Source organism: Eupeodes corollae, chromosome 2, assembly GCF_945859685.1.
Source record: "Eupeodes corollae chromosome 2, idEupCoro1.1, whole genome shotgun sequence".
Taxonomy (NCBI): Eukaryota; Metazoa; Arthropoda; class Insecta; order Diptera; family Syrphidae; genus Eupeodes; species Eupeodes corollae.
The window spans coordinates 86017258-86042057 of NC_079148.1; the positions used below are offsets into that span (position 1 = coordinate 86017258).

At 34.8% G+C, this 24800-nt stretch overlaps 1 protein-coding gene across 2 annotated transcripts; it reads left to right on the forward strand.

The window, feature by feature from the left end:
- The first annotated feature begins 360 nt into the window (after nucleotides 1–360).
- On the forward strand, nucleotides 361–24800 carry LOC129944283 (zinc finger matrin-type protein CG9776). 2 transcript variants are annotated; one of them, XM_056053623.1, is made up of 10 exons: nucleotides 361–500; nucleotides 585–891; nucleotides 1015–1749; nucleotides 10014–10201; nucleotides 14199–14524; nucleotides 19822–19996; nucleotides 20065–20232; nucleotides 20287–20480; nucleotides 20537–21298; nucleotides 23449–24800. In XM_056053623.1, the coding sequence occupies exons 2-10, from the start codon at nucleotides 768–770 to the stop codon at nucleotides 24662–24664; spliced, it is 3888 nt and encodes a 1295-aa protein (XP_055909598.1). In that variant the 5' UTR covers nucleotides 361–500; nucleotides 585–767; the 3' UTR covers nucleotides 24665–24800. The 2 variants fall into 2 exon arrangements, with proteins under 2 accessions (XP_055909598.1, XP_055909597.1); XM_056053622.1 differs by having other exon boundaries at nucleotides 389–891.

Consider the following 24800-nt stretch of genomic DNA (forward strand, 5'->3'; position numbering starts at 1 on the left):
ACTCAATAAAAAAAACCGCGAGTCGAAATTCATGCTGCGGTAATGGAAAGTTGAGCCGTTTGTTTTTAAAACAAAACACAATAATGATAAACACAAAAAAAAACAATTGTCAAAGTCAAACTTCATTCCCGACGAATTAAAAACTCTTATGTGAAAGAAATGTCAAAATCGACGGATATTCGTTCATTCCTTCGTCGTGCTTATGTGAATAGTGCTTAAGTATTTTCTGCCTCTAAAATTGATTGAATTGATTAATTCCCTGCGAATTAATAGCAGCTTTCAATGTGTGCAGTTTGTGTGCGTGAATTGATATCAGCTTCAGGTGTGTGTGTGTAGAGAGCTATGCAGCTTGTTGGCAAACCGACGTTCGGCATCTTTCTTTTTCTATTAAGTGTCTTTAATTTTTTCAGCGCTCTCCGGTTTCTAAAACTTTTGCTAATAACTACGTACATATACGATAAGTATTCTTCATATTCTTCGCAAAAGTTAACTAAAATAAAGTTAGTTACAAAACAATTAATAGAATTCATATTTTGATTCAGTCTTTCCATTACAACATGTTTTTTTTTCATTTTTTATTTGAGTGCGAAGTATGTAATGTATGAGTTATTGAAACAGCAGCACTAGTTCAAATACCCTTAAAACTGAAATTCATTAAGGGTATATTCTTATTCAACTCACAAATTGTGTTCATAATAAATTGGAAACATTAGCGAGCCAAAAATTGGTATATAAATTTTAATAGGCGGTCTATAGCCAAATTAAACATGGAGGACGAAATGATTCTCAAACAGCCTGCAGATCGTCGGTTAGTTGGTGACACGAAAGGTTTGCCACCTGGACCACCTGGAGCCGAGAACGATGAAGATTATGATGAAACAAAGAAAAAAGGTAACGTATCACTTTAAATTTCCATAATTTATTTCAATTTATTTTTTTAAATACATAATGCATGCACGTTTCTGTAATTTTTATCTTAGTTTTTAACCTTAATTATTTTCAATACCTAAATAGAAAAAAGCGATGTTAAGGAGTCATCGAAATCACGACGCCGTTCGCCTTCTGGAAGTCCACCGTCCTCTAAACGAAAATCACCATCCAGGGGGTCGCCGCGTTCACCTCGCGGGCGAAGGACACCATCTCCTCGTCGTCGTTTTGGTCGTAGCCGCAACGATTACAGTCCAGAACGTAGAAGATTTATCGAACGTGGACGTATGCGTCGCTCTCCTCTGCGGAATCGATCCAGAGATCGCATGGATCATCGTCGTAATGGACGTGACCGATTTAGAGGAAGACGTGACAGTCGCAGTCGTAGTCGTAGTAACAGTCCAATAACTAGGCGTCGATGGTCACCTAAAAAAAAGCCAAGCTCACCACCAATTCCCCCATCTGGAACTCAATATAATGTTGCCGGTCCCGGGATGTATACCGATGCTTACGCTGCATATAGTCAGTATGGCCCACCACAACAACCCTATGGTCCAGGTGATTTTGTAAGTGCACCACCGCAAACAACTTTCGCAACCGGGTATCCACCGCCACCTGCATGGGGTGTTCCACCAGAAAGTTATCAACAACAAAACTGGGTGCCACAACCTGAACCTATGCAATCAATAATGCAACAACAGCCGTCTGGCGTGGTAGTGCAACAATCAGCTCCAGTTCAACCGCCTGGTACCCAACCACAACCACAACCACCGACTATTGGAGTGGTCGATAAAAAGAAGGAAGTTAATGCAACACATGACGGTATAACTTTTTGTTTTAAATAACTCATTTAATTTTTGTTTTCATATCGCTATTGTCTTTATTTATGATCCATTAATTGCATATTATTGACCTTATATTAGTTTCAAGAAATAGTAGATAGGTATTTGAATAGTATTTGATTTGATCAATATTTACAAAGAAAAAACACCTTATATTCAAAAGCTAAATTGTTTCGTTTTTGAAAATGCAACTGATTTTTTTTTTAGTTTGTGTAGTAATTTTTAACTCTTGCTTATATTCATAAATGATCTTTTGTCTGCCACTTCTAATCCATTAAACTGTTTCGCCGACGACGGTAACCTCAGATTTTCATATTCGTTTCTAGATTCATATCCTTGTCCTTGTGCAACTTCAACGAAAGTGTATGATAGTCTCTCACGTTTTATGTAATAATCACATTTTTGATATTGCCAAAAATGCTACCAGGTGCTGTTTGGCTGTAATTTACAAAGCCTACATCCGTCCAAAGCTTGAATGTATTTCGCAGGTGCCCCTAAAAAAAGTTTAAATCTCTTAAATAGAATTCAAAAAAGGGCTTTAAAAATTATAGGCGATAGAACTGTAATCGAAACATTTACATCGCTAGAACATCGCCGCAATGTTTCATGCCTTTGGTTGTTTTATCGATATTTTTACAAACAATGTTCTGTGAAATTAGCCAGTTGCATTCCACCCCTTTTTTACTTGTCTGAACATTTGACTTTGTAAACAGAAACACAAATCGATTTTAATGCTGCTAGGCTATTGAGGAATATGTGATACATATATGAATAGGAAGTCTGAAAGAGTTGGAGAGAGAAAGCGTTTCCAAAATCAAAACCGATTTTTTGTGTGAGGTTCATTTTTAATTTTTGGATTGGACGTCAATCCACATAAAACAGAATTAATACTCTTTTCGGGAAGATATAAAATTCCTCAGATTAGATTTTTTTTTTAGTTTGTGTAGTAATTTTTAACTCTTGCTTATATTCATAAATGATCTTTTGTCTGCCACTTCTAATCCATTAAACTGTTTCGCCGACGACGGTAACCTCAGATTTTCATATTCGTTTCTAGATTCATATCCTTGTCCTTGTGCAACTTCAACGAAAGTGTATGATAGTCTCTCACGTTTTATGTAATAATCACATTTTTGATATTGCCAAAAATGCTACCAGGTGCTGTTTGGCTGTAATTTACAAAGCCTACATCCGTCCAAAGCTTGAATGTATTTCGCAGGTGCCCCTAAAAAAAGTTTAAATCTCTTAAATAGAATTCAAAAAAGGGCTTTAAAAATTATAGGCGATAGAACTGTAATCGAAACATTTACATCGCTAGAACATCGCCGCAATGTTTCATGCCTTTGGTTGTTTTATCGATATTTTTACAAACAATGTTCTGTGAAATTAGCCAGTTGCATTCCACCCCTTTTTTACTTGTCTGAACATTTGACTTTGTAAACAGAAACACAAATCGATTTTAATGCTGCTAGGCTATTGAGGAATATGTGATACATATATGAATAGGAAGTCTGAAAGAGTTGGAGAGAGAAAGCGTTTCCAAAATCAAAACCGATTTTTTGTGTGAGGTTCATTTTTAATTTTTGGATTGGACGTCAATCCACATAAAACAGAATTAATACTCTTTTCGGGAAGATATAAAATTCCTCAGATTAGATTTTTTTTTTAGTTTGTGTAGTAATTTTTAACTCTTGCTTATATTCATAAATGATCTTTTGTCTGCCACTTCTAATCCATTAAACTGTTTCGCCGACGACGGTAACCTCAGATTTTCATATTCGTTTCTAGATTCATATCCTTGTCCTTGTGCAACTTCAACGAAAGTGTATGATAGTCTCTCACGTTTTATGTAATAATCACATTTTTGATATTGCCAAAAATGCTACCAGGTGCTGTTTGGCTGTAATTTACAAAGCCTACATCCGTCCAAAGCTTGAATGTATTTCGCAGGTGCCCCTAAAAAAAGTTTAAATCTCTTAAATAGAATTCAAAAAAGGGCTTTAAAAATTATAGGCGATAGAACTGTAATCGAAACATTTACATCGCTAGAACATCGCCGCAATGTTTCATGCCTTTGGTTGTTTTATCGATATTTTTACAAACAATGTTCTGTGAAATTAGCCAGTTGCATTCCACCCCTTTTTTACTTGTCTGAACATTTGACTTTGTAAACAGAAACACAAATCGATTTTAATGCTGCTAGGCTATTGAGGAATATGTGATACATATATGAATAGGAAGTCTGAAAGAGTTGGAGAGAGAAAGCGTTTCCAAAATCAAAACCGATTTTTTGTGTGAGGTTCATTTTTAATTTTTGGATTGGACGTCAATCCACATAAAACAGAATTAATACTCTTTTCGGGAAGATATAAAATTCCTCAGATTAGCCCACCCAAGATTAGAGGAATACAATTAAGCTTTTCCGACAAAGCTAAATATTTAGGCCTCATTTTAGACAAAAAACTAAATTGGAAGGTAAATATTGATGAAAGAGTAAAAAAAGGCTACTGTAGCTTTTTACTTGTAAAAAGGCCATAGGGTCAAAATGGGTCTTCTCCCCAAAAATAACCCACTCGCTATACACTTCGGTAATCAGACCGATACTTATTTATGGAGCTGTCGTATGGTGGACCGCACTGGACAAGATGGTAAATCTAAATAAGCTCATCAAAGTCCAGCGGTCAGCAGGTATGTGCATCACAGGAGCACTTCGCTCAACACCAACCTCAGCACTAGAAGTGCCTTTAAACCTAACACCTCTTGACATCTTCTCCAAAATGGTGGCAGCCAACTCATGTGTGAGGCTTAGAGCCACCTCTCAATGGAACAGTAACAATACTGGACATACTACTATTCTAGACAGTTTCAGATCTATCCCAGATCGCTTAGACTATACCACACCAAAAAAGGGATTCGGTAAAAGCTTCCATGTGTCCATCCCTTCAAGATCCTTCTTGGAAGAAGAGAGACCCCTGGAAGACGATGCGGTACATTTCTATACAGACGGTTCAAAGACCGATCACGGAGTTGGAAGTGGTATCTACTCGGAACAACTGAATCTCAGTCTATCATATAGACTTCCCAATCAATGTAGTGTATTCCAGGCAGAAGTAGTGGCGATTAAAGAAGCACTATCCTGGCTCAAAGAAAAAGTTATATCTTGCAAGGATATACGAATCTTCTCGGACAGCCAAGCCGCTCTTAAATCTCTCGCGTCTGTCTCCTCAAACTCTCAAATAGTCCACGATTGTCGATCATCTCTGAATGAGATGACGGAACAGTTTGGGTGCCGGGCCACAGAGACATTCCGGGAAATTGCAAAGCCGATTAGCTCGCCAAAAACGGAACACTTCTCCCTAATGTTAGACAAAAACATAACATAGGAACACCACTTGCTACATGCAAATATCTTCTCAAGCAATATGCTCTAGAATCAACAAATGCTAGATGGTCACAGAGTACCACCTGCCTAGCAACCAATCAAATATGGCCAAGTATAGACTAGAACGGTCAAAAGGCTTGATATCACTGAGCAGACAAAGTATAAGCTTTACAATTGGAGTAATAACAGGACATGCTCTGAGGCTAGGGATCTACACCTGTAGAAGCTGCATGGACGAGGAGGAAGAGGAAACAGTCCAACACCTTCTATGTACATGTCCAGCACTCTCCATTAGAAGGAATAACTTTATCGGTAATCCCTTCTTTGATAATACCAGTGAACTGGCAACGATTGACACAAAACGTCTCTCTAACTTTATTAAAAGTACGAAATGGTTTGTTTAAGTTCATTACTCTCCCATGAGTAACCTCATTAGTAGTATCACAATGGACCCTTGAGGTCTACGTGCGTCAGTGACATCTGGACAGCCACTCCAACCTAACCTAACCTTGTGTTATATCTATTTATGCCATCCTTTGTATCTTTATAAGGGCTTAATTGTTTTAAGCATATTTCTTTATCTGCTAAAGAATGAAGCAATACCCATTTCTTTACGCACGTAAATCTCACCTTCATATCTCCCCAATTGCAATGCTTCTGGCTGATATTCACTCCCAAATCGATAATTCTGCTTATTTACGTACCCATTGAGCCAAAAATGAGCTTCGTTGTTAAACACAATTTGAACTTGATGAACTTTCTTAACAGCGCACGCATTTTGATAATAAAATTAAATAATTTGCAATGTTCGTTTGTAAAACGAATCATGGTAAAACTATAAGCCAAACTGAAGATGTTTGACAGTGAAACAAAACACGAAACGTGCGTAACCTGTTTAAACCAAAGGCTTTCGATTTCCAGCCAACTTGTTTCTTCCACAAACAACAAACAAACAAATTAATAAAAAATATAGCCTCATAATTGAATTCCGAAATCGCCTCCTTGCATGAAAACAAACAAAATCTGTTTAAATTTTTTTCTAAAAATATCCTAATAACACAAACATTAGGTTAGGTTAACGTGGCTGCGGATTTAGAATCCACACACTAATATCAAAAGAAAAGGCCCATTGTGATACCACAAGAATCTAGAGAATTACTTCTTATTAGTCGAACCATTTTGAGCTTTTTATAAAGCGAAGGATATATTTGATATACTTTTTAGCTAGTTGACTGCGATTATCAAAAGAGTAGTCTCCCAGTTGAAGTTTGCGTCTCAGTGAAAGAGCAGGGCAAGTGCAAAGAAGGTGAGAGATTATTTCCTCTTCTTTTTCGTCCATACAGCTCCTGCAGAAGTCATTTGAGGCTACTCCAAGTCGTATTGCGTATCTGCATATAAGACAGTGTCCCGTAAGGACACCTGTTAGAGAGATAATATGAAGTCTGCTTTGAGATAAAAAGTCTCTAGAGCGCTTTGGGTCCAGTGAAGGCCATATGTGTTTGTGGCTGCGCATGTTGGTAAATTGTGCCACCTAGAGTTTGCTATCGCAAAAGCTGTTTCTTTTAGCATGAGTTTACATGTAGCTATCGGTATACCTATCTCCTCCCTTTCAGGTGAAATAGAAATGACGGTTCAATTTTTAGCGACTTCATCGGCTTTACAATTTCCCGAGATGTCTCTGTGGCCCGGCACCCAACATAGGGGAATGTCAAATTGCTGCGCCATCTCCATAAGAGAAGATCGACAATCGAGGGCCGTTTGAGATTTGGTTGAGACACCGTCAAGAGATGTAATAGCAGCCTGACTGTCAGAGAAGATGCGAATATCAGAAGTTGATATCATGTTTTCTCTTAGCCAGGAGAGAACGACGGAATGAGATGCTTTTATTAAGCTTTTCTGAATACACACCACTACCAACTCCCTTATTTGTGTTGGATCCATCTGTTTAAAAATGAATACTTTTGTTATCCAGGAGATTTTTTGTCTTCCCATTCATTTCTGGATGGAATAGGGGTTTAGGAGTAGTATAGTCTATGTACTTTGGTATAGAACCAAAGAGGTTCAAAATGATGGAGTGTCCCACATTGTTGTTGGCCCATTGAGATGAGTCGCTGAGTTTTATAGCTGTACTCGCTGCCACTTGTTTACTGAAGATGTCGAGGGGTGTCAGATGGAGGAGAGTGTCTAATGCTGCTGAGTGTGTGGTTCTCAATGCCCCGCTTATGCAGAGACATGCAGTGCTTTGGACTCTGCTGAGTTTTTCGTAGTATGTGACTTTCTCCAGTGCAGTCCACCATACTTCAACCCCGTACATAAGTATTGGTCCGATGACCGATGTGTATAGCCAGTAGGTTATGCGAGGTTGAAAACCCCTTTTGCTTCCTATGGCTTTCTTGCTGAGCTGCTGTACCTTTTTTAACTCTTTCCTGAATATTAGATTTTCAAATTAATTTTCTGTCCAATATCAGACCAAGATATTTGGCTTCATTAGTAAAAATTAGTGGTACACCTTTTATTGAAGGAGGTACAATTACTAGGATGTTGTATTTCCGTGTGAAGAGGACGAGGTCTGTTGTTTGAGAATTAATACTAAGTCCGCAGTGATCAGCCCATCTAGTGAGCATATTGAGTGCGTTTGGAGGAGGTCTCTCAGTGTATTAGGATGTTCCCCTGTGACGGCGATAGCAACATCATCGGCATATGCAACCACTGTAGCCTTCCCTCTCAAGGGATATTAAATTAAAATTAAATTAAATTGGGAGGCTCAACATTCCGTTGGGAACCAGGGCCTAGTGACTTACAACTCTCAACCATTCCTGTGTGCGAGTAATGTTGTCAGGAATGGAAGGGACCTACAATTTTAGGCCGAATCCGAACGGCTAATTTGAGAAAGCACTTTTTAATGACAAGAATTACTCTTGAAGGATTTGTCAATTCCTCGCAAGAGGCAGTACCCGCGAAAATTATTTTTTTAAATTAAGGTGGCATAGGCAGGTATTGAACCCAAGACCCCATGCATGACAGTCCAACGCACTAACCATCATGCCACGGGTAATATCAAGGGATATTAGTAATTCGTTAAACACTATGTTCCACAGGAGAGAGGACAGAACACCACCTTGCGGAGTGCCTCTACTGACAGACCTTTTTGTACAAAAATCCCCCAACTTAGATGATCCTGCTTTTTAGCATTAGATTAATCAACTCAAATATTGAGTATTCGACTATTAGGATTATCATAGCAGAAGTGATAGCGGATGTGTCAAAGTTGTTGAAAGCGCCCTCAATATCCAGGAAGGCCACCATAGTATATTTCTTTTGCTCTAGGGAGTATTCGATAGTTCTTACCAGAGTGTGCAAGGTTTTTTCTACCGATTCCCTTTGTAGTAAGCATGTTGAGACATCGATAGTCTCTTATCAATGCTATTACGTATATGGATATCAATCAATCGTTCCAGAGTTTTGAGAATGAATGATAATAGGATAATAAGTCTTAGGTCTTTAGGGTAGACCAGCGACCATTTGCCCGCCTTGGGAATGAAAACTACCTTTACATATATCCATCGCTGAGGTATATAGACTAGATTTATACAACTTTTGAAGATCATCTCAATGATGGGCAAAGTTATATTAATGGTAAGTTGTAGCTCAGCTGGTACGATTTGATCTGGACCTGGAGATTTATAAGGTTTGAAACTATTCAGAGCCCATGTCAATTTTTCTTTTGTAACCAGACCTTGAGGACAAGTTAAGTTAATACCCGACCCTGGCCGGTTTGTTGTATTAACGGATTTGGAGCTATCCGGGAAGTGGGTAGTAGCAGGTTTAGCGTTTCTTCCTAAGAGTTAGTCCATGTACCATCTGAGTTTTTAAGACAACTAGACATGGTTGGATTTGTCGAGAGAATCTTCTTTATCCCTGATGCCTCCGAGGATTCTTCTTTTGAGCTACAGAAAGATCTCCGTGAGGATCTTTTGGCTATTCTCAATTCTAGTTTATACATTTTGAGGGATTCTTTCTTTTCAACACAAACCTTATCAACATCGTAATGCAAACCCAGTATTTCGAAAAAAAAAACTGAAGCCTCCAAATTTGAAAGCTTTCAAAAATGCACTTCCAATCTTAACCCTAATGCAACAAGAAAATATGGGCAGATATTAAGACCCTTACAGGAAACTATGGTACTCATTAAAAGAAATAATAAATAATGGTTCTAGTTGTCTCACGGAATCATCTCAAATTATGTGTTAAAAATACAAATTAATGGGCGTACTGTCAAGTATAGAGATTTTTTCTTAAATCGCACATCGAGAATGTGGAATGCTTTAGCCAACTCTGTTTTTCCCTCCCATTTTAATGTTCAGAACCTTAAGACCATCTCCTTTTAAATCCTTCCCTATTTACCTAATGCACGCACTGTGTTTAAATATAAACATATAAAGGGTACTAATAACCCCTGTAAATTATAAAAAAAATATGTTATTGAAACATAGTACATAAATGTTATCAGAAAATTTTCGGCTATGCTAAAATTGTTTAATTGCTTCAAGATATTTTAAAGTTTTATTTTTAATTGATCACAACTTTTCCTAAATTTTGTTTTTAGTTGCTCACAACTTTCCAAAAATTTAGATTTTGAAGATTGTCATCATAATTTTGTGAATCGGTCCAACTTGTTGCATATTTATCCGTCTGTATATCGAATCAGAAATTTAAAAATTCGCTTAATGTATTAAAATATTTAAAACCCTACACATTTAAATTTTTCTTAAATTTTTTCTATGAACATTTGATTTAGTAAAATGGCGTTTTCGCTTCAAATATGTATTAATTGGGTTACAACTACGATTTTCTTATTACAGCTGTTGCACAAGAAGCTGAAAATCAACGTGATGAATTAAAGAAGCAGCGTTCAAGCTATTTGAAAAAAACTACAGCCCTAAAAAAGGAGTTAAAAGTTCTTAAAGACCAGCGGAAAGATTTGATTGGAGGAACTGGATCCCATAGTCCAACTACAAAAGGTTTCCTGGATGAAAACGAACGGTTGCAGGTAAATTTATGAAAACTTTTACCAAGATTTAAAGAAAAAGTTATATTGTTGAAGAATTTTTCGGACTTCATAAGTTGCTATTTAAAAATAAACACAAAAGATCAATAAGTACATATTTAATCAAAAGATCAAAACAAGTTAAAGGGTATTAGGTCCAATATCATGAAACTTTGTCTGTTCATGATTAACATTTTAAATTGTTTAGAATTAAAATATTTTAAATTTTTTTTAAATTGAGCTACCTATATATTATTATTATTTTATGTGAAGGGTCAAAAATAAAACTCAGACCGCATTATGACCTATTTTGCGTATGGAAGTTGATTTATACCTACACAAGATCAAGCTTGTTCAAGAATTGAAGCAGATAAAGGCGACGTCTTTCTCCGGTTGCGCAAGTTATCAAGTCAATCTTCCTTGTCAATTTAAACTAATAATAGAAAAAAGTATTAATTACACTGCGACCCATATGAATAGATTCAGGATATCCTTTAAGTTTGACTTTTTGAAAGTGGGTGAGATTCGAAGAATCCCTTGGGTAGCTTATTGCTGTCCACTCCCTCACTTCGCTCTTCTCCCACACAGGGCCTGGATATTCAACGAAGAATTTTTCTTTCACTTAGATCTTTCTGCTAAACGTTCATTATTCAGTGCCGTTTTCCAATCATCACACTGGAAGCGGCCAATAGTGTCTTAATAAATTGAATGCCCTGTTGTTCTGTGACAATATTAAACAACAAACATGATCGCGCGATCGCATTGATAAAAAGATGGTGAGCGTCGATTATAACTTTGATTTATACTCCAATATTTTTATTTGGGTTTAAAAATTTGGTCTATGAATGAGTTTTTCAAACTATAACTCTTAGTTTTAGTTCTAAAAAAAACAATTAAAAATGGAATTATAAAATATTTATTTAGATATTAAATATTTTGTTCAATTTAAATAATTATTCAATTAAGAAGAGTTATCTAAATAGGTAAGAATTGTTTTTTTAGAAACCCTCAGACTCTCCCTTTCCTGATGCTCACACTGTGTATTGGAATAATAAGGGTATCGTATCAAACATCCCACTGAGTGTGCACTTATTAAAAAAAAAAAACTTCACAATATTAAGGAGTAAATTTATAGGCTTTTCTACTAGAGCGAGTATTACAGTTAAATAAAAAAGAAAGAATGGGGTAGATTCAAAACTTAAAGCATGAGTTTTGCTAGCTTGGAAAAACAATAAGAAGAATAAAAGCGGGGATGCCATTCGTACCGAAGAATGTATAAATGTTGAGATCTTTAAGGACTCGCCATTGTACGAGTACGAAAAGAAATTGGTGCCTTGTTAATGCGATCCAAAACTGGGGTGCTATGGCACTATCGAGAAAAGCGGAACTCGCGGTGATCTGCCTTTGCTTCTTCGAATATGGGTGTTACAGGTCTTCCTGACTTGTTTTAACCTTTTCTGGGTTTCCTTGATACCCTCTTTGCAACTGAAATTAAACCATTACTAAGGTTTGGGTCTTATACTTTTAAATTTATTCGGCAGAAAAGATTTAACTCGCAAAGAACCGATCATTTTCGTTGTTCCGAATAAGGTCCATTCTGAGTATTATACAATATTATTTGTTTATTCATTGCCCTTTATTTCTATGTGCTCCACAACGGGTGCTACTCTATTTTTTTTGGCAATTACATTGTTAAAAATTAATTTTAGTAATTTTAGAATAAATGGTTTTAAATGTCCTTTGACGCTTGGCCAATTTAGTTTGAACATCAAGTTTTGTTTATTTTATCAAACAAAGTTACAATTCATCAGCGATTACTTGATGACAATATAGTATAAAAATAAAAACAAAATTACAATTATATTACTCATTGTCACCAGAAAGTAAAGCAAATTATTTTTAAATGAAAATCTTCTCAGATTAAAATCCACCATATCGTCAACGCTAATAGTTACTCTTAAACACTTAAATGGTTCATAATTTGTTCTAAAAAACCATCGGTTCCTAAGCAACCTCTCATGGGCATGGAGAAATATTGCTTTTTTTAATTTTAGCTAATCTTTCATAAATTAAATTTCCAAAACAAATTTCAATTGTAGTTATCTTACAAATAGGGTAGTAAGAAACTTTCTTTATATTGCCTGATTTATAAATTGGTGTTATTAAAGAACGTTCCAATATATTTAAAAACTCACCACTTTAAAGGGAACATTTAAAAAATTATTTAAAAAGGAACTGAAATTACTCTAATAGGAGCGATTCCATCCATGTCAAGTAGCGTTTCAACTTTAATTTCAATTTATCGTCAAACGATAGAGTTTTGATGATAGTCTCACTTCACGTAAGAAGATAATCGTCAAAGTGACATCGCCAAAACGAAAGCGTTTGCACCATAGCTAAATAGGTATCGTCTGTCATTGATTTGCAAATTTGTTAAAAAGTGAAAATGAAATCTCAGAAAAAAAATGAAAATAGTCATGGAGACAATAAAGAGATAAATCAGACCTTCTATCTCTTTCAACCTATTAAAATTACGGAATGACAGTAAAATAAAGGGATCACTTCGTAATGAGAGACAGTAAGTTTTAAATTTGTTTATACCTATCTTCATTTAGGTTGTTTAAACATTGTGTGAATAGTTTTGGCGTGATTATATCCCTTTCAGTAGCTGCAATGACAAATGTTCACACGCTCAACCGTTTGAGGGATAGAGAACATAAAGTGCGTGCGCTCATCAAAAGTTTGAATTTAAATTGTAGTGAAAAAAAAAAGTACGATGATGTATCAGTGAAGACTTCGGGTCTATTGGAATGAGTGCCAGTGTAAATTTAAACCAAGAAATATAATACATTTTTCGTTTAGAAAAAATAAGTGTATTTATGAAATTTTAAATGACAAGCTTTCGAAATCTAAATAAAATTGGATATATTACAGTTTTCAGCTATAAAGTATAATGAATATTATCTAACAACATAGTTATAGGCAGATATTATTATAATAATAATATTAAATTTTATTACAAACATGAAAAATAATAACAACATTGAAAATGTTGTTTTTTCACAGACTGATTGTTTCTAAGTCTTGCCAAAGAAAACTGAATTTGAGTTTTTTTTGCGGCTGGTACCCTTTATTGATTTTGGTTACGGAATGGAGTTTATATTGAAAACGGATTATTTTAGTTTTTTTTCAGTTTTAGTAATTTGACATCTGCAACAGTATTATTTTTTAATTTCCCTAAAAAATGTAAATTATAATTCTTCAACATTATTCCTTTGTATCAATATTCGAAAATATTTATAGAATTTTAGGACCTAAGCAAACATAAATATATATTAAATATTTTTCACAGCCTACCCAATTAAATGTGGTCTATTAAGACCAAAAAAATAAAAAAAAAATTAAAAAAAGAAAATAATATTGCTAAGCCTGTTCACAAACCAATATCCTTCAATGCCGAATGTATTCTCAGGATTCAAATTTAAATATTTGTGTCTTATCCGAGTGCGTTCACATGAAAACATTTGACTATGTGACCGCCTACAGAAGAAGGTGCGCTATGATGAGGAGCAAGAAATGGTGTTAGTTGCTGCAATCGTCCACATATTTTTAAGCTAGAAATACTTTTCTGTACATTGCCAATTAAAAAAGTACGCAAAGAGTGATATTTCTATGTTGCTACTTATTTAATTGACGATTTTTATCGCTTTTAGCTACCATACAATGTATTATAGTCTGTAGTATTGAAAATATTATTGTAAATTGTAATGTTTGTAATAACCATCACATGGAAAAGACGACTATCTCTTCGGGTTCTGGTTACAATGATGACATTGGTAGACTAGCAGTCAAGCAGCCTTAAAAGGATCACCTTCTTACACAAACGTTGTTGCCCAACCAAATCACCTCTGTCCAAGCGAACAAAATAAATACAATTTAAAAATAAAATATTTCTATTTATTACTTTTGCTAATTACAATTTTCTTTCCCATTTATTTAGAGTCAAATCCAGAAGAAATTAAGCACAATTGAAAATGTAATTGATATGTTGACTGGAATAATCGGAGAAGAGAATCTTTCTAAGGAAGATGCACTTGAATCGCCAAAAAAACACTCAAAGAAAAAACGGTCTTCATCTTCGTCATCATCAGATGATAGCTCTAATTCTTCTAATTCGTCGTCATCATCTTCCTCTTCATCCAGCTCGGAATCTGAGGACAATAGTTCACCGGAACGTTTGAAGAGCAAGGCTATCGAGAGTATGAAACACAAAAGAGATGGAAAAACTGTTCCAAAAGATAAGAAAGTAAAAGAGGAACCTAAGAAGTAAGTACAAAAAATAAATGAATAGTATATTTTAAGTTTGAGGATTATTTTACCTCAAAAACAAATATTACGTTTATAATAATGAAGCTTAAAAGTTTCGACAATCTTTAATCTACTGGACCGAAAGCTGATGGCAAACTTTTGGCTTGAAAGCAAACCAATTGATATTAAAGTTACATGTAGTCGTAGTAAAGGTAAAATAATCGATTAATAGCACGTATTGTTAGCGTTTCCAAGAAAATATGCATCAAAAGTATATCTTGACGACTGTGACTCAATGCCTTTCAATACTGTCTCGATAGACCTCTAAAAACCGAAGGTCACTAAAAATCCGTTATTTTTTGGCCACAATGCATTTCAATAAACTACCTCTACAATTTAATTAATAATGCAAAGGTTACAATTTAATTTTTAGAAGTTTACCTTTTTATTTTGCATATATAGTATATATATTTCAATGAATTATTTTAAACAATTAATATAATGATATAAAGCATCCCCGACTTATTGGTTATGATGTGGTTGAAGCATATGCTAGTTAGAAGTAGTTTCCATCAACATAATATTTATAAAAACTTAATAATAATTCGCGATCCTTAGCTGTTCAGTCGGATACAGGCATATATTTCTTTTATATATTTATACTCTGATAACCAAAAGCTATATATGGTATCGAACATTTGTGTTAGAAAATCTGGTTTACTTTGCGACTTTCATATACATATTCGAACTCACTCAAAAGCCGAAGACTTTTAAATGTGACACATCTATAGTAATTTCCCAAAAGCTCAAACACCATACAAAAAACACATTTCAGCGACGTCTGTCTTATAAATACGGCCACCTAGACGACTGCCATTCTTAATCTGGGAGTCGAAAGGAACATATTTCAATCAAAAACACCAAAAAGCATAGACGTCTGTTGTAACCATATTTGAATGCAGTGAGCCGCAGATCGGAAACGCTTTCAAACGCTGTTCATCCTTTCTGCTTGGAAATTTGCTCTTTCTTTATTTTGAGCAATAGTTGAGAATATCGTAGTACCCATGGCGTGATAGTTAGTGCGTTGGATTGTCATCCCAGATGTCTTCTTTTTACAGGTTGCGAGGAATTGCCAAATCCTCCAAGAGTAATTGTTGTCATGAAAAGTGCTTTCTTAAATAAGCCGTTCCAATTCGGCTTTAGACTGAAGGTCGCCAATACGCCAATCATAATCAATTAATATGAATAATCACGTACAATACTAACCAATAGTCTTAAGTAATTTGCAGGAGCACTCATGGGTAGTAACAAAGGGAGTTAATTATATTTTGAGATTTGTCTCGGTTTTAAGAATAACAAGCGCCTTAGAAGTCCGCACGTGTAAACAGCCTTGTGTTGGTACCTAGCATACTTTTATTATAACACGATTCTATATGTGGTGACTAGAACTAACAAAAAGGCCTTTCAACTAATATAAATGATCTGCTGAGAAAATACTCCCTTTCATTCCTAGTGATCTTATGTCAGACCTGTCAAACCCAAGTTATATCTTTTAAATTATCTCTAAATCAGTTGTAAATTATTTTCTTAAATGTATAAGATTTGTTTAAATTGATATCTAGTCGTTGGCGCACTCTAAAAATTCTGAATCCGTTGAGTGTGTTTCTTGACTATGTAAGCGCTAGCTTAGTAAATGTCAGAATTAATCGCGTTTCTTTTGAAAGCTAATTGTTTTTGGTTCTTTATGTTGTTTTTTTCTAGGAATTAAAATATACGTTTAAAATAATTTTTTTCTAAACTCTTTGAGGTAGAAGGGAAAAGGAGCATTGGTCGGTATCCTGATAGTTTAGAGTATTCTTTGTTTGGTTTTGGTATGGGAACGATAGTTATAACTTTCCATGTTTGGGGGATTATCCCTTTATCAGATATACTGTTGTATAATGACAACAAATCTGATTTGAGATCAAATGGAAAGTTTTTAAGCATTATATACGAGATTCTTTCAAGCCCTGGAGTTTAACACTTTTGCAGAACAGATGTTGCTTTCAATTTCTAACATATTTATAGAACATTCGATAGATTTTGCTGAAGGTGAAACGTGTGAGACTATACGTTACGTTAAGTGATTCATACTTTTCCCTTAAGTCATTTGGTTGAAAAATAGAATCAACTTAGGATTTTTCCCAACACTCGCAAAATATTTATTTATTTCTATGGGACAGGAAGGCATTTGATATCGACCCACATTGTTAACTTCAGAAGTAAATTTACTAAAACAAGGACCTTTATCGATCTTGGGTGCTTTTCGGAACTGGGCGTTTTCCTTACAGCAACATATGAGGTCAGAAGATGACTTTCTAGAAAGTTTAAATGGTCGCTACCAAACAAGTCATCGGAGACCTTTCAAGAAATGTTTGGGCTGAGGTGTAGAGATACGAGATTAAGATCGACATGAGAAAATTTCCCAAGTGTGGAAAATTGCGTGGGACGTTCGTGATTTGGAATTATAACCCCAGTATTAGCTATGGAGTTTTCGACTACTTTTCTACTGATATTTATAGTGGGAGAACCCCAAGAGGGACCCCAAGCATTAAAATCACCTATTAAGATTATTGAGGTTTATATTCGAATATTTGTTCCATTGGAATGTATTGTGAAACGATAGTTAACTTAAATTTCAGATCGATTTCAACTGCAAATGCTGATGAATTTATGCGGAGTCTGTCTTAGTAGCTGCAAGATTTAATGTGTAGACAGAAGCCAAATTTACACCTCATGTTAAAGAATTCCCGCGGCCTCATAGGTGATGGGAGCCCCCCCCCCATCCTGGTGAGGGCTTCCTTCATCGGTAGAAGCGCCGGCTGTTGGGTGCTCAATGTTCTTTTTAAGAGGTTTTATATTCATTATCAATATTCATAGACAAATCTGTTTGGGTTAAAGAGGCAGAATTGGAAACAGAATTGATGTAGTTGTTGTTGCTGAATTGAAGTTGTCGTCGCCGTCGCACGGAATGTTTTGCAGATGCGCTCTTGAGTGAGCCTTATGAGATCATTATGCTATCAATGTTAGCGTTTAAGCTTTTTTTTGGATTGTGTATTTGAGTCAAAGAAGAGTAATCCTCATTTGTAATTTTAATAGGATCTTGATTATATGTATTTTGAGTTATTTTTGAGTTTTGATTTGATGAGGTTTATTTGTTGTGTTGGATTTCCTTTGGCTGTTATATTTTGTTCGTTAAAAGAGAAGTAGGTGGAACGAATTTGGTTCCTTTTTTTTTAGATGCGTCTAGCTTCAGCTAAGATCGACTTATTTTTTGTTTTAATTTCAAGTGTTTCTTTACTTTAAACAGGTTTTTGAGAAGGCAAGGTAAGGTCCTGAATAATTGGCACAGAGAATGGGAGTGCAGTTTTTATCATCGTGAGGGTGAAACTTAAATATTTCACAAGGAGCAGCACGTTTCCCTATTTCATTGTGTGCCCAAATAATTTAAATTGTCTACGACGTATCGAGTTTGGAACATACACTTAGTCCAAAAAGTCTCCGTACAGCAGCCTAATTTTAGTGTTTTTTTTTTTTTTGAAATAATACAATAATAAATGTAAAAAAACTAAAGTGGTAATACTAAAAAAAAGTTATTTTCCACCTTTACCTTTTTACCAAATTAATACAAAAAAATGTGATTGTGATTTTCAAAAATCTGTTTTTAAATATTATTATCTCGAATCAACAAAACAAAAGCTGCTGTTCGGAGACTTTTTAGAATATGTGTATTGCTAAATTCACCCAATTTCGGTTTCGAAAAAATCAAAATTGAACCGGCCTTAGTTGCGAGATTTTCTCATACTGCTAATTGTGTCGTTTGTTTGTTTTGTTGTCAAAAAATGTCTAATATGTTGTTCGTCTTTTGATGTAATATGTACAAAAACGTGGATTTGTATATATGGATTTTGCTAGAAGATCTGGGAATTCACTGAAATTATTACTTGAGGTTTTTATTTTTGTATGGAAGAGAATGGGATCAGGGAGATCGGATAGCACACATTCGTCAAGAATACCTAATCGGTTCCACAGAGAGCGAGTATACTTCGGGCTCATCCTGATTGAATTTAATTTGTTTAGAGAAACGATCTTTAATTTTGAATTGCGATAACAGAATTAATACAAATTAAAGTATTTAATCAAGGAAATGAGAGAAAACACTCTTTACCTCAATGGATAGGTCTTTGCGGTGAAAAGATCGGCCGTCGTTTTATATGACATTTAAGCAGGTTTTAATTTTAAAGCATAATAACAATTTAAGCCATTAAACAGTAAATAAATATTAAAAACTAAAGCAACTCCATAATTTAACACCTTACACAGTATGACACTTAATATTTGGTACTTTGTTGCGTATCCTTTCCATTAAATGGCTTCCTCAATGCGTCAAGGTATTGAAGAGACAAGTTTTTAACATACTTCAGGACTTTTTTTGCTATTCTTTTTTCATGACCTATCTTTAGGTCCTTAATGTTTCTTAAGTTCTTTTGAGCAACTATTTGCTATGTTATTTTTCACACTGATTTACCTTCCTGACTACGCAACAAATCCATTTTTCGAACATGTTTTTTTTTTTTTTGTGCTATTTCGACGGGTTCCAGGAAAATACCTGAAACTTAATTTGAGCTTAAATATGTTATAAAATGAATCTCGGTCTCTTGATCTTGTTTTCGTTAACAGTGAATAAGCAATTTAACCCAATTTTCCCAATCTTTATGCCTTGATTTTTAATGTTATGATCAAATTAAATGCAAAATAAACCAAATTATTAAATCTAACAATTACATAGAAAACGAGTTACTTATGTATATATATGTACATTAAAACTGACTTCAAAAAATATTAAAATGCTCCTTGGTTCAACAAAAGACTTCAATGTATAGTAATAATTATGCCGATTACGATTTTTATATCAAAACTATATTTTTTAATTGAATCCAACCTGAAATAAATAGAAAGTATTTTTGGTCTAATGTACATTAGTAACTTTTAAAAGCATTCCGAGCAGTATCTTCTTAAGCAATTCTCATATTGCACCCTCTCTCAATAACACAAGATTGATAATGAAAAATTGTGCTTTGAAGCAGACTTATTAAGTGGTTCTATTTTCCTTTTTCGTCTACTTTTAAATGTAAATCTAATATTATCTTTCTTTTGACATGAAATTGAACGAAAAGGTTATCAACACATTACGTACACAATACTTAACAAGATACAATAATAATAATGTAACAAAATATAATATAATACATAATAATTTTCATTTTATTTTATAGGTTGGATGAAAAAAAAATCAACTACGTGTTCTACGATCCTGAAATGCACTGGTGTAAAATTTGTGATTCATTTCCAAAAACAGCGAAAGATTACCTGACACATTTACATTCGAAAGATCATGCGGATAAGGTAGAAACCATGGAAACGCCATGGCATAACACTATGACTACCGACGTAAAGTTCTATCTAAACATCTTTTCAACAAGAAGTTAATATCGTTTTGTTTTCTTATTTTGTAATAGGAATATCCATCATTTGAAGGAGCTCCAATAAAGCGTACACCAATTCGTGGGTTAACTTTTTTTGTACCGGCAACTTCCTGGTATTGCAAAATTTGCTCAATTTGGATGGGTGACCTACATTGTGCTTCTCTTCATCTCAAATCAAAAACTCACTCAAATAAATACAACGTATACCGATTTACTAAATATTTATTGGCATAACTATAGTATGTTGATTTACAGGCTTTTTTGGACAAAAATCCCCACTATGAAGTTGATTGGCTGGCCGAAAGACAAAGACAACTACTTGAAAAGAAAAGTGCATTGCCACCCACTCCGCTTATAACCACAACTAATGTAGAAGCTAAAGAAGTAAAAACTAAATCCAAACACGGAGAAGATAAAGAGAAAAGCTCAAAAAAACGGAAGAAGAAGAAGTAAGTTGTATCTTATATCTAAAATTGAAGTAAAAAAATTACATTTTCCATTATAGCTCTGAAAAAAAAGACAAGAAAAAAAAGAAACGCTCAAAAAAACGAAAGAAGGCCGTATCATCCTCTTCAAGTAATGATTCTTCATCCGAAACAGAAGTTAAAAATGCTAAAAAGAAACAACTCGAATCGCAGCCTAGCTTAGGAACTGCAGCGCCATCTATTCGAGTACAGATGCGAAACCTTCAAAAAGAAAAAGATGAATTAGAAATTCAAGGACTTGCACCACCACCGCCTCCTAAAATAAGTGAGCCTATTCAAGCAGTTATAACCGAGACGGAAAAAAGTAAAAAAGATGACTTAATATCGCAATGGAATATTGTCCAATCTGTTATTAGTGATAGTGAGAAAAAACTTCTTGAGCAGTTAAAAGGCAAATTAAAAAATAAACCTCCAGAAATTGAAAAGAAGAAAGAGGAAGTTGTCCAACTGCCGGTTGTGCAAATTATAAAAGCAAATGAAAAGAAAAGTTCCAACGAACATAGAGAACGTATACGTAGTCCCAATAAACGGGAGGACGATAGGAACAATAAGGGAAAAGACAACGAAGTGGTCAGCGGACATCGCCGTCGCAGTAGAAGCCGTCCTTCGAGGCGAAGCCGTAGTGCTAGTGCAGGTCGTGGAAGACGAATTAGAAGAAGTCATAGTCGTGGAGGTGGCCTTCGCCGAAGTAGGAGTCGAGGACGAAGAAGTTCCAGTCGTAGCAGATTTTCTCCAAGAGGATACGGAAGAAGACGTAGAAGTCGTTCGCAGGCAAGAAAGAGGTCAGTTAATCTCCTTTTTACAATGTTCTTCTTTTCATTACAATACCACCTTGGGATGTTGGACTTCAAATGCAGCTTATGTTAAGCTCATTAAATTTCAATCTCGACAGTTTTGTCCGGTGGGAAATACTAACCGCGTAAAATTTAATGCTTCAAAAACTCATTCCATGAGTGCCATTTGAATCTAAGAAACTAATCCACTCTCAGTACTTGGTATGTGTATCACAGATCACCCCTTTTGGAATAGTCACATATTCGACATGCTGCTAAGTGCTTAGGATTTTACCGACGAACGGTGCAAACAATTTGTCATCCTTTCTGATCTAGCTGAAATTTACAAAGCCTTCATTCGTTCAAAGCTTGAATGTAACTCACATAGAATGGTGATAGATAGAATCCAAAAAAAAGGGCTTTAAAAATGATAAGCGATATAACTATAACCCTAACATACTTAACCTTTACATCGTTTGAAATTCCACTTCCAGGAATGGTCATCAGTTTATCCTAAAGATACTGAACAAAATTATACCAGTATAAAGCTTGCATTAGTTTAAACAATTTTTTAAAAATTTTTTTTTGCAAATTCTAAAAAAACCTTATCACGAAATCCGTTTGTAATGTAAGATTGTATGAGTTTCTTACTACGCCTTGCATAGTTTTTTTCGAGACTGGTAAAAGATTCCGATGGAAATGGTGATGGCACTGAATACGTTTGTTAATAAAATTTTCTTACGTTTTTTTTTTTGCACACAAACCAACCATAAACTAGTCCTTTAGGATGAATTCTTGCTTGCATTATGAGTAATCTGAGGATGAGTGCTAATCAGGGTTTGAAAATTATGGAATGTTTTGTGTCGTTGGCTAGCTAATCTATACAAAATATTATGTGCATAATAAATCATCTTTTTTGTGATTTGTGAGAAAACCAATAGAGCCGCAATTTGTTAACAGCATAAAAATGGTAAAAAACAGCTAATTTTTCATACTGAAAATACATTTTTTGAACAAGAATAAAGTATTGTGCTATCTTTATAATAAACCATCAGTTGTGGCAGTTTTTGATCAAGATTTGTAATGCAAGACAATCTACAGAAAGATTCGTTTTCCGTAACTTCACCAGAAATTACTTACGGGGGTACCCGCTCGGGTACGCTTGCTGAGAACCTATAATACTTTTATTTTAAAATTCTTACGAATTTTTTTCTGCTTATTGAACAATTTGCTCCTTTTGAAGTTATTGGAGAATAAAGTTTATGGGCTAATTTCACAAATCTTTCGATTATCTATTAAAATTGTAAAACTTTATCAAGTAAAAATATATGTTATTTAATACATTTTAATGATACAGTGGACGTCCAGTATAACGAATGATATAATGTTCGAGGTCATTCTCTATATCGAGAGCGTTCGTTATATCGATCGACTTTTCCATTCAAAAAAATTTAAGTAAGTGGTTGATTTAATAATTTTATTAATAACTTTGGCACACGGAATTTTATTGAAATTTCCTTAAGTAAAACGCCTTTGTTGCACTCATCAATAATTTTGACTTTGTCCTTTAATGAAAGCCGAGTACGTTGAGATTTTGTATTCATTTTAATATTTTGCACACAAAACCATACGAAACTTTAAACAACAAAAACACTATTTAACTGCTAACATTGTGTAAGACCGTACATAAAATTCAAAACTGCATAGCGATAGACAAACCAAAAAATAAGAATTCTCACAAAAATTTTTTAGTAGGCGATGCGAAGACGAAAAACAGAAAGCTTGTTATAGTTTTGAACCTTTGGCGCACACACATATACATATGTACGCGAATAAACTTATGTGTTGACATAAAAATATATGCACAGATCACAATGGCAAGAAAAAAAATCATTTTAAGGCAATATATATATACGCGTTCGTTATATCGGATAGCAAATTTTTATCATCGTTCGTTATTTAGAGATGTTAGTGTAAATTTCAAAAGCGTTCGTTATATCGCAAATTCGCTATATCGGGCATTCGTTATATTGGACGTCCACTGTACTTATAATGTCGTACAAAATATTGTAAAAAATTGAAATTCATGATCACTATATCTTAACACTTCTTTTAAATAAATGTTTTTATTATAAAATCTTCTTAACCTTACTTAATAGGAGTCGATCTCATGGCCGAGCTCGCCGCCGCATATCATCATCACGTTCAAGATCGCGTTCAGGTAGCAGTCATCGCATAGAAAAAGCAATTGTCCGCCAACCTGAGTTCCGGCCACGTGTACCCATAGCTGATGTAAATAATGTAAAGAAAGGCAAATCAAAAATAGGTGAAGAGAAAGAAGATCGCAAAAAATCATCATCAAAATCTGCAGCGCCTAGTAAAAAACTTCCATTTATTGGTCGTATGCCAGTTTTCAAAAAACAGTCACAAAACTCTGAAAACACCGAATATTCGGAAAATGAAAAGAAAGAAGAAGATGAAAGTGTTCAACCAATTGAGTTTAGTTCTACAGTGGGACAAGTGCCTATGATGCAAGACTCCTACGCTCATGCTGGGTTCGAGCCTTCTCTTATGAGTGAGTATGAAGATTTAATGCCAGACCCAGTTCAGTTTGTAAGTTTAATGGGGGCTCCACCTCCACCGCCGCCACAACAATACGCTGAAGAAGAAAAAGACATTCTGCCACCTGGAATTGATGAAACAGAAAGTGAATTTGTTCCGAAACCAATAAGTGATGCGCCTATACCACGAAAAGGACCCCTTCCTAAAGATTTTGAGGAAGCTCTCAATATTATTTTTCCTGGGGAGAAGAAACCTGATGACTCAACTTCAGGAAAACCTGCTGGTGAAACACAAATTATTACAGATGAACCAGTAATGCAGCAATCAGATTTGTTAAAAGAGGGCATTCACATGATGACTGTTGAAGAAACTTCTCTTGTTGGAATGGATGAAGCATCACAAATGAGTATGAATGAACCTTTGCAGTTTAATAAACCGACTTCATCGGTTGCAGCTTCGTTACTTAACGGTGATGAAAACTCTGTAGAAAAATCATCACCAGATATTATTGAAGAACCAATGGCGGTTTGTATATCCGCAATTCCACCACCTCCACCACCACCGGTAGTGGTATTAAGTACTGAGATTGCTGACAAAACATCAACTGAGATAGATAATGTTCAAAATAAATGCTCTGAACCTTCTATTATACTACCTCCATTTACAGACGTAAATACAAAAGAAACCAATGTGGAATCAATAGATCAACCACTATCACCAACGGATAGTGAAAAGAATCGTCGTCAAGAAGAACTAGACGACTTAGCAATGCTTGGAATCGACGCTGATGATATGGCAGCAATGTGTATTTAAAGAAAATCCATGTAGGTGTTATTTAATAATTCCTGAATGCAGAACATAAATGTGTACTAAATTAAAGCCGCAAACAATGTTTTTTTCAGTTCACATTATTTAGAGAAATAAAGAATAATAATTTCCTAAATAAATA

Coding starts and splice junctions, on each gene's coding strand:
- LOC129944283 (XM_056053623.1), top strand. CDS start 768: ATGGAGGACGAAATGATTCTCAAACAGCCTGCAGATCGTCGGTTAGTT. Junction 10,202..14,198: donor ATGAAAACGAACGGTTGCAG/GTAAATTTATGA, acceptor CCATTTATTTAG/AGTCAAATCCAGAAGAAATT. Junction 20,481..20,536: donor AAAAAACGGAAGAAGAAGAA/GTAAGTTGTATC, acceptor TTTCCATTATAG/CTCTGAAAAAAAAGACAAGA.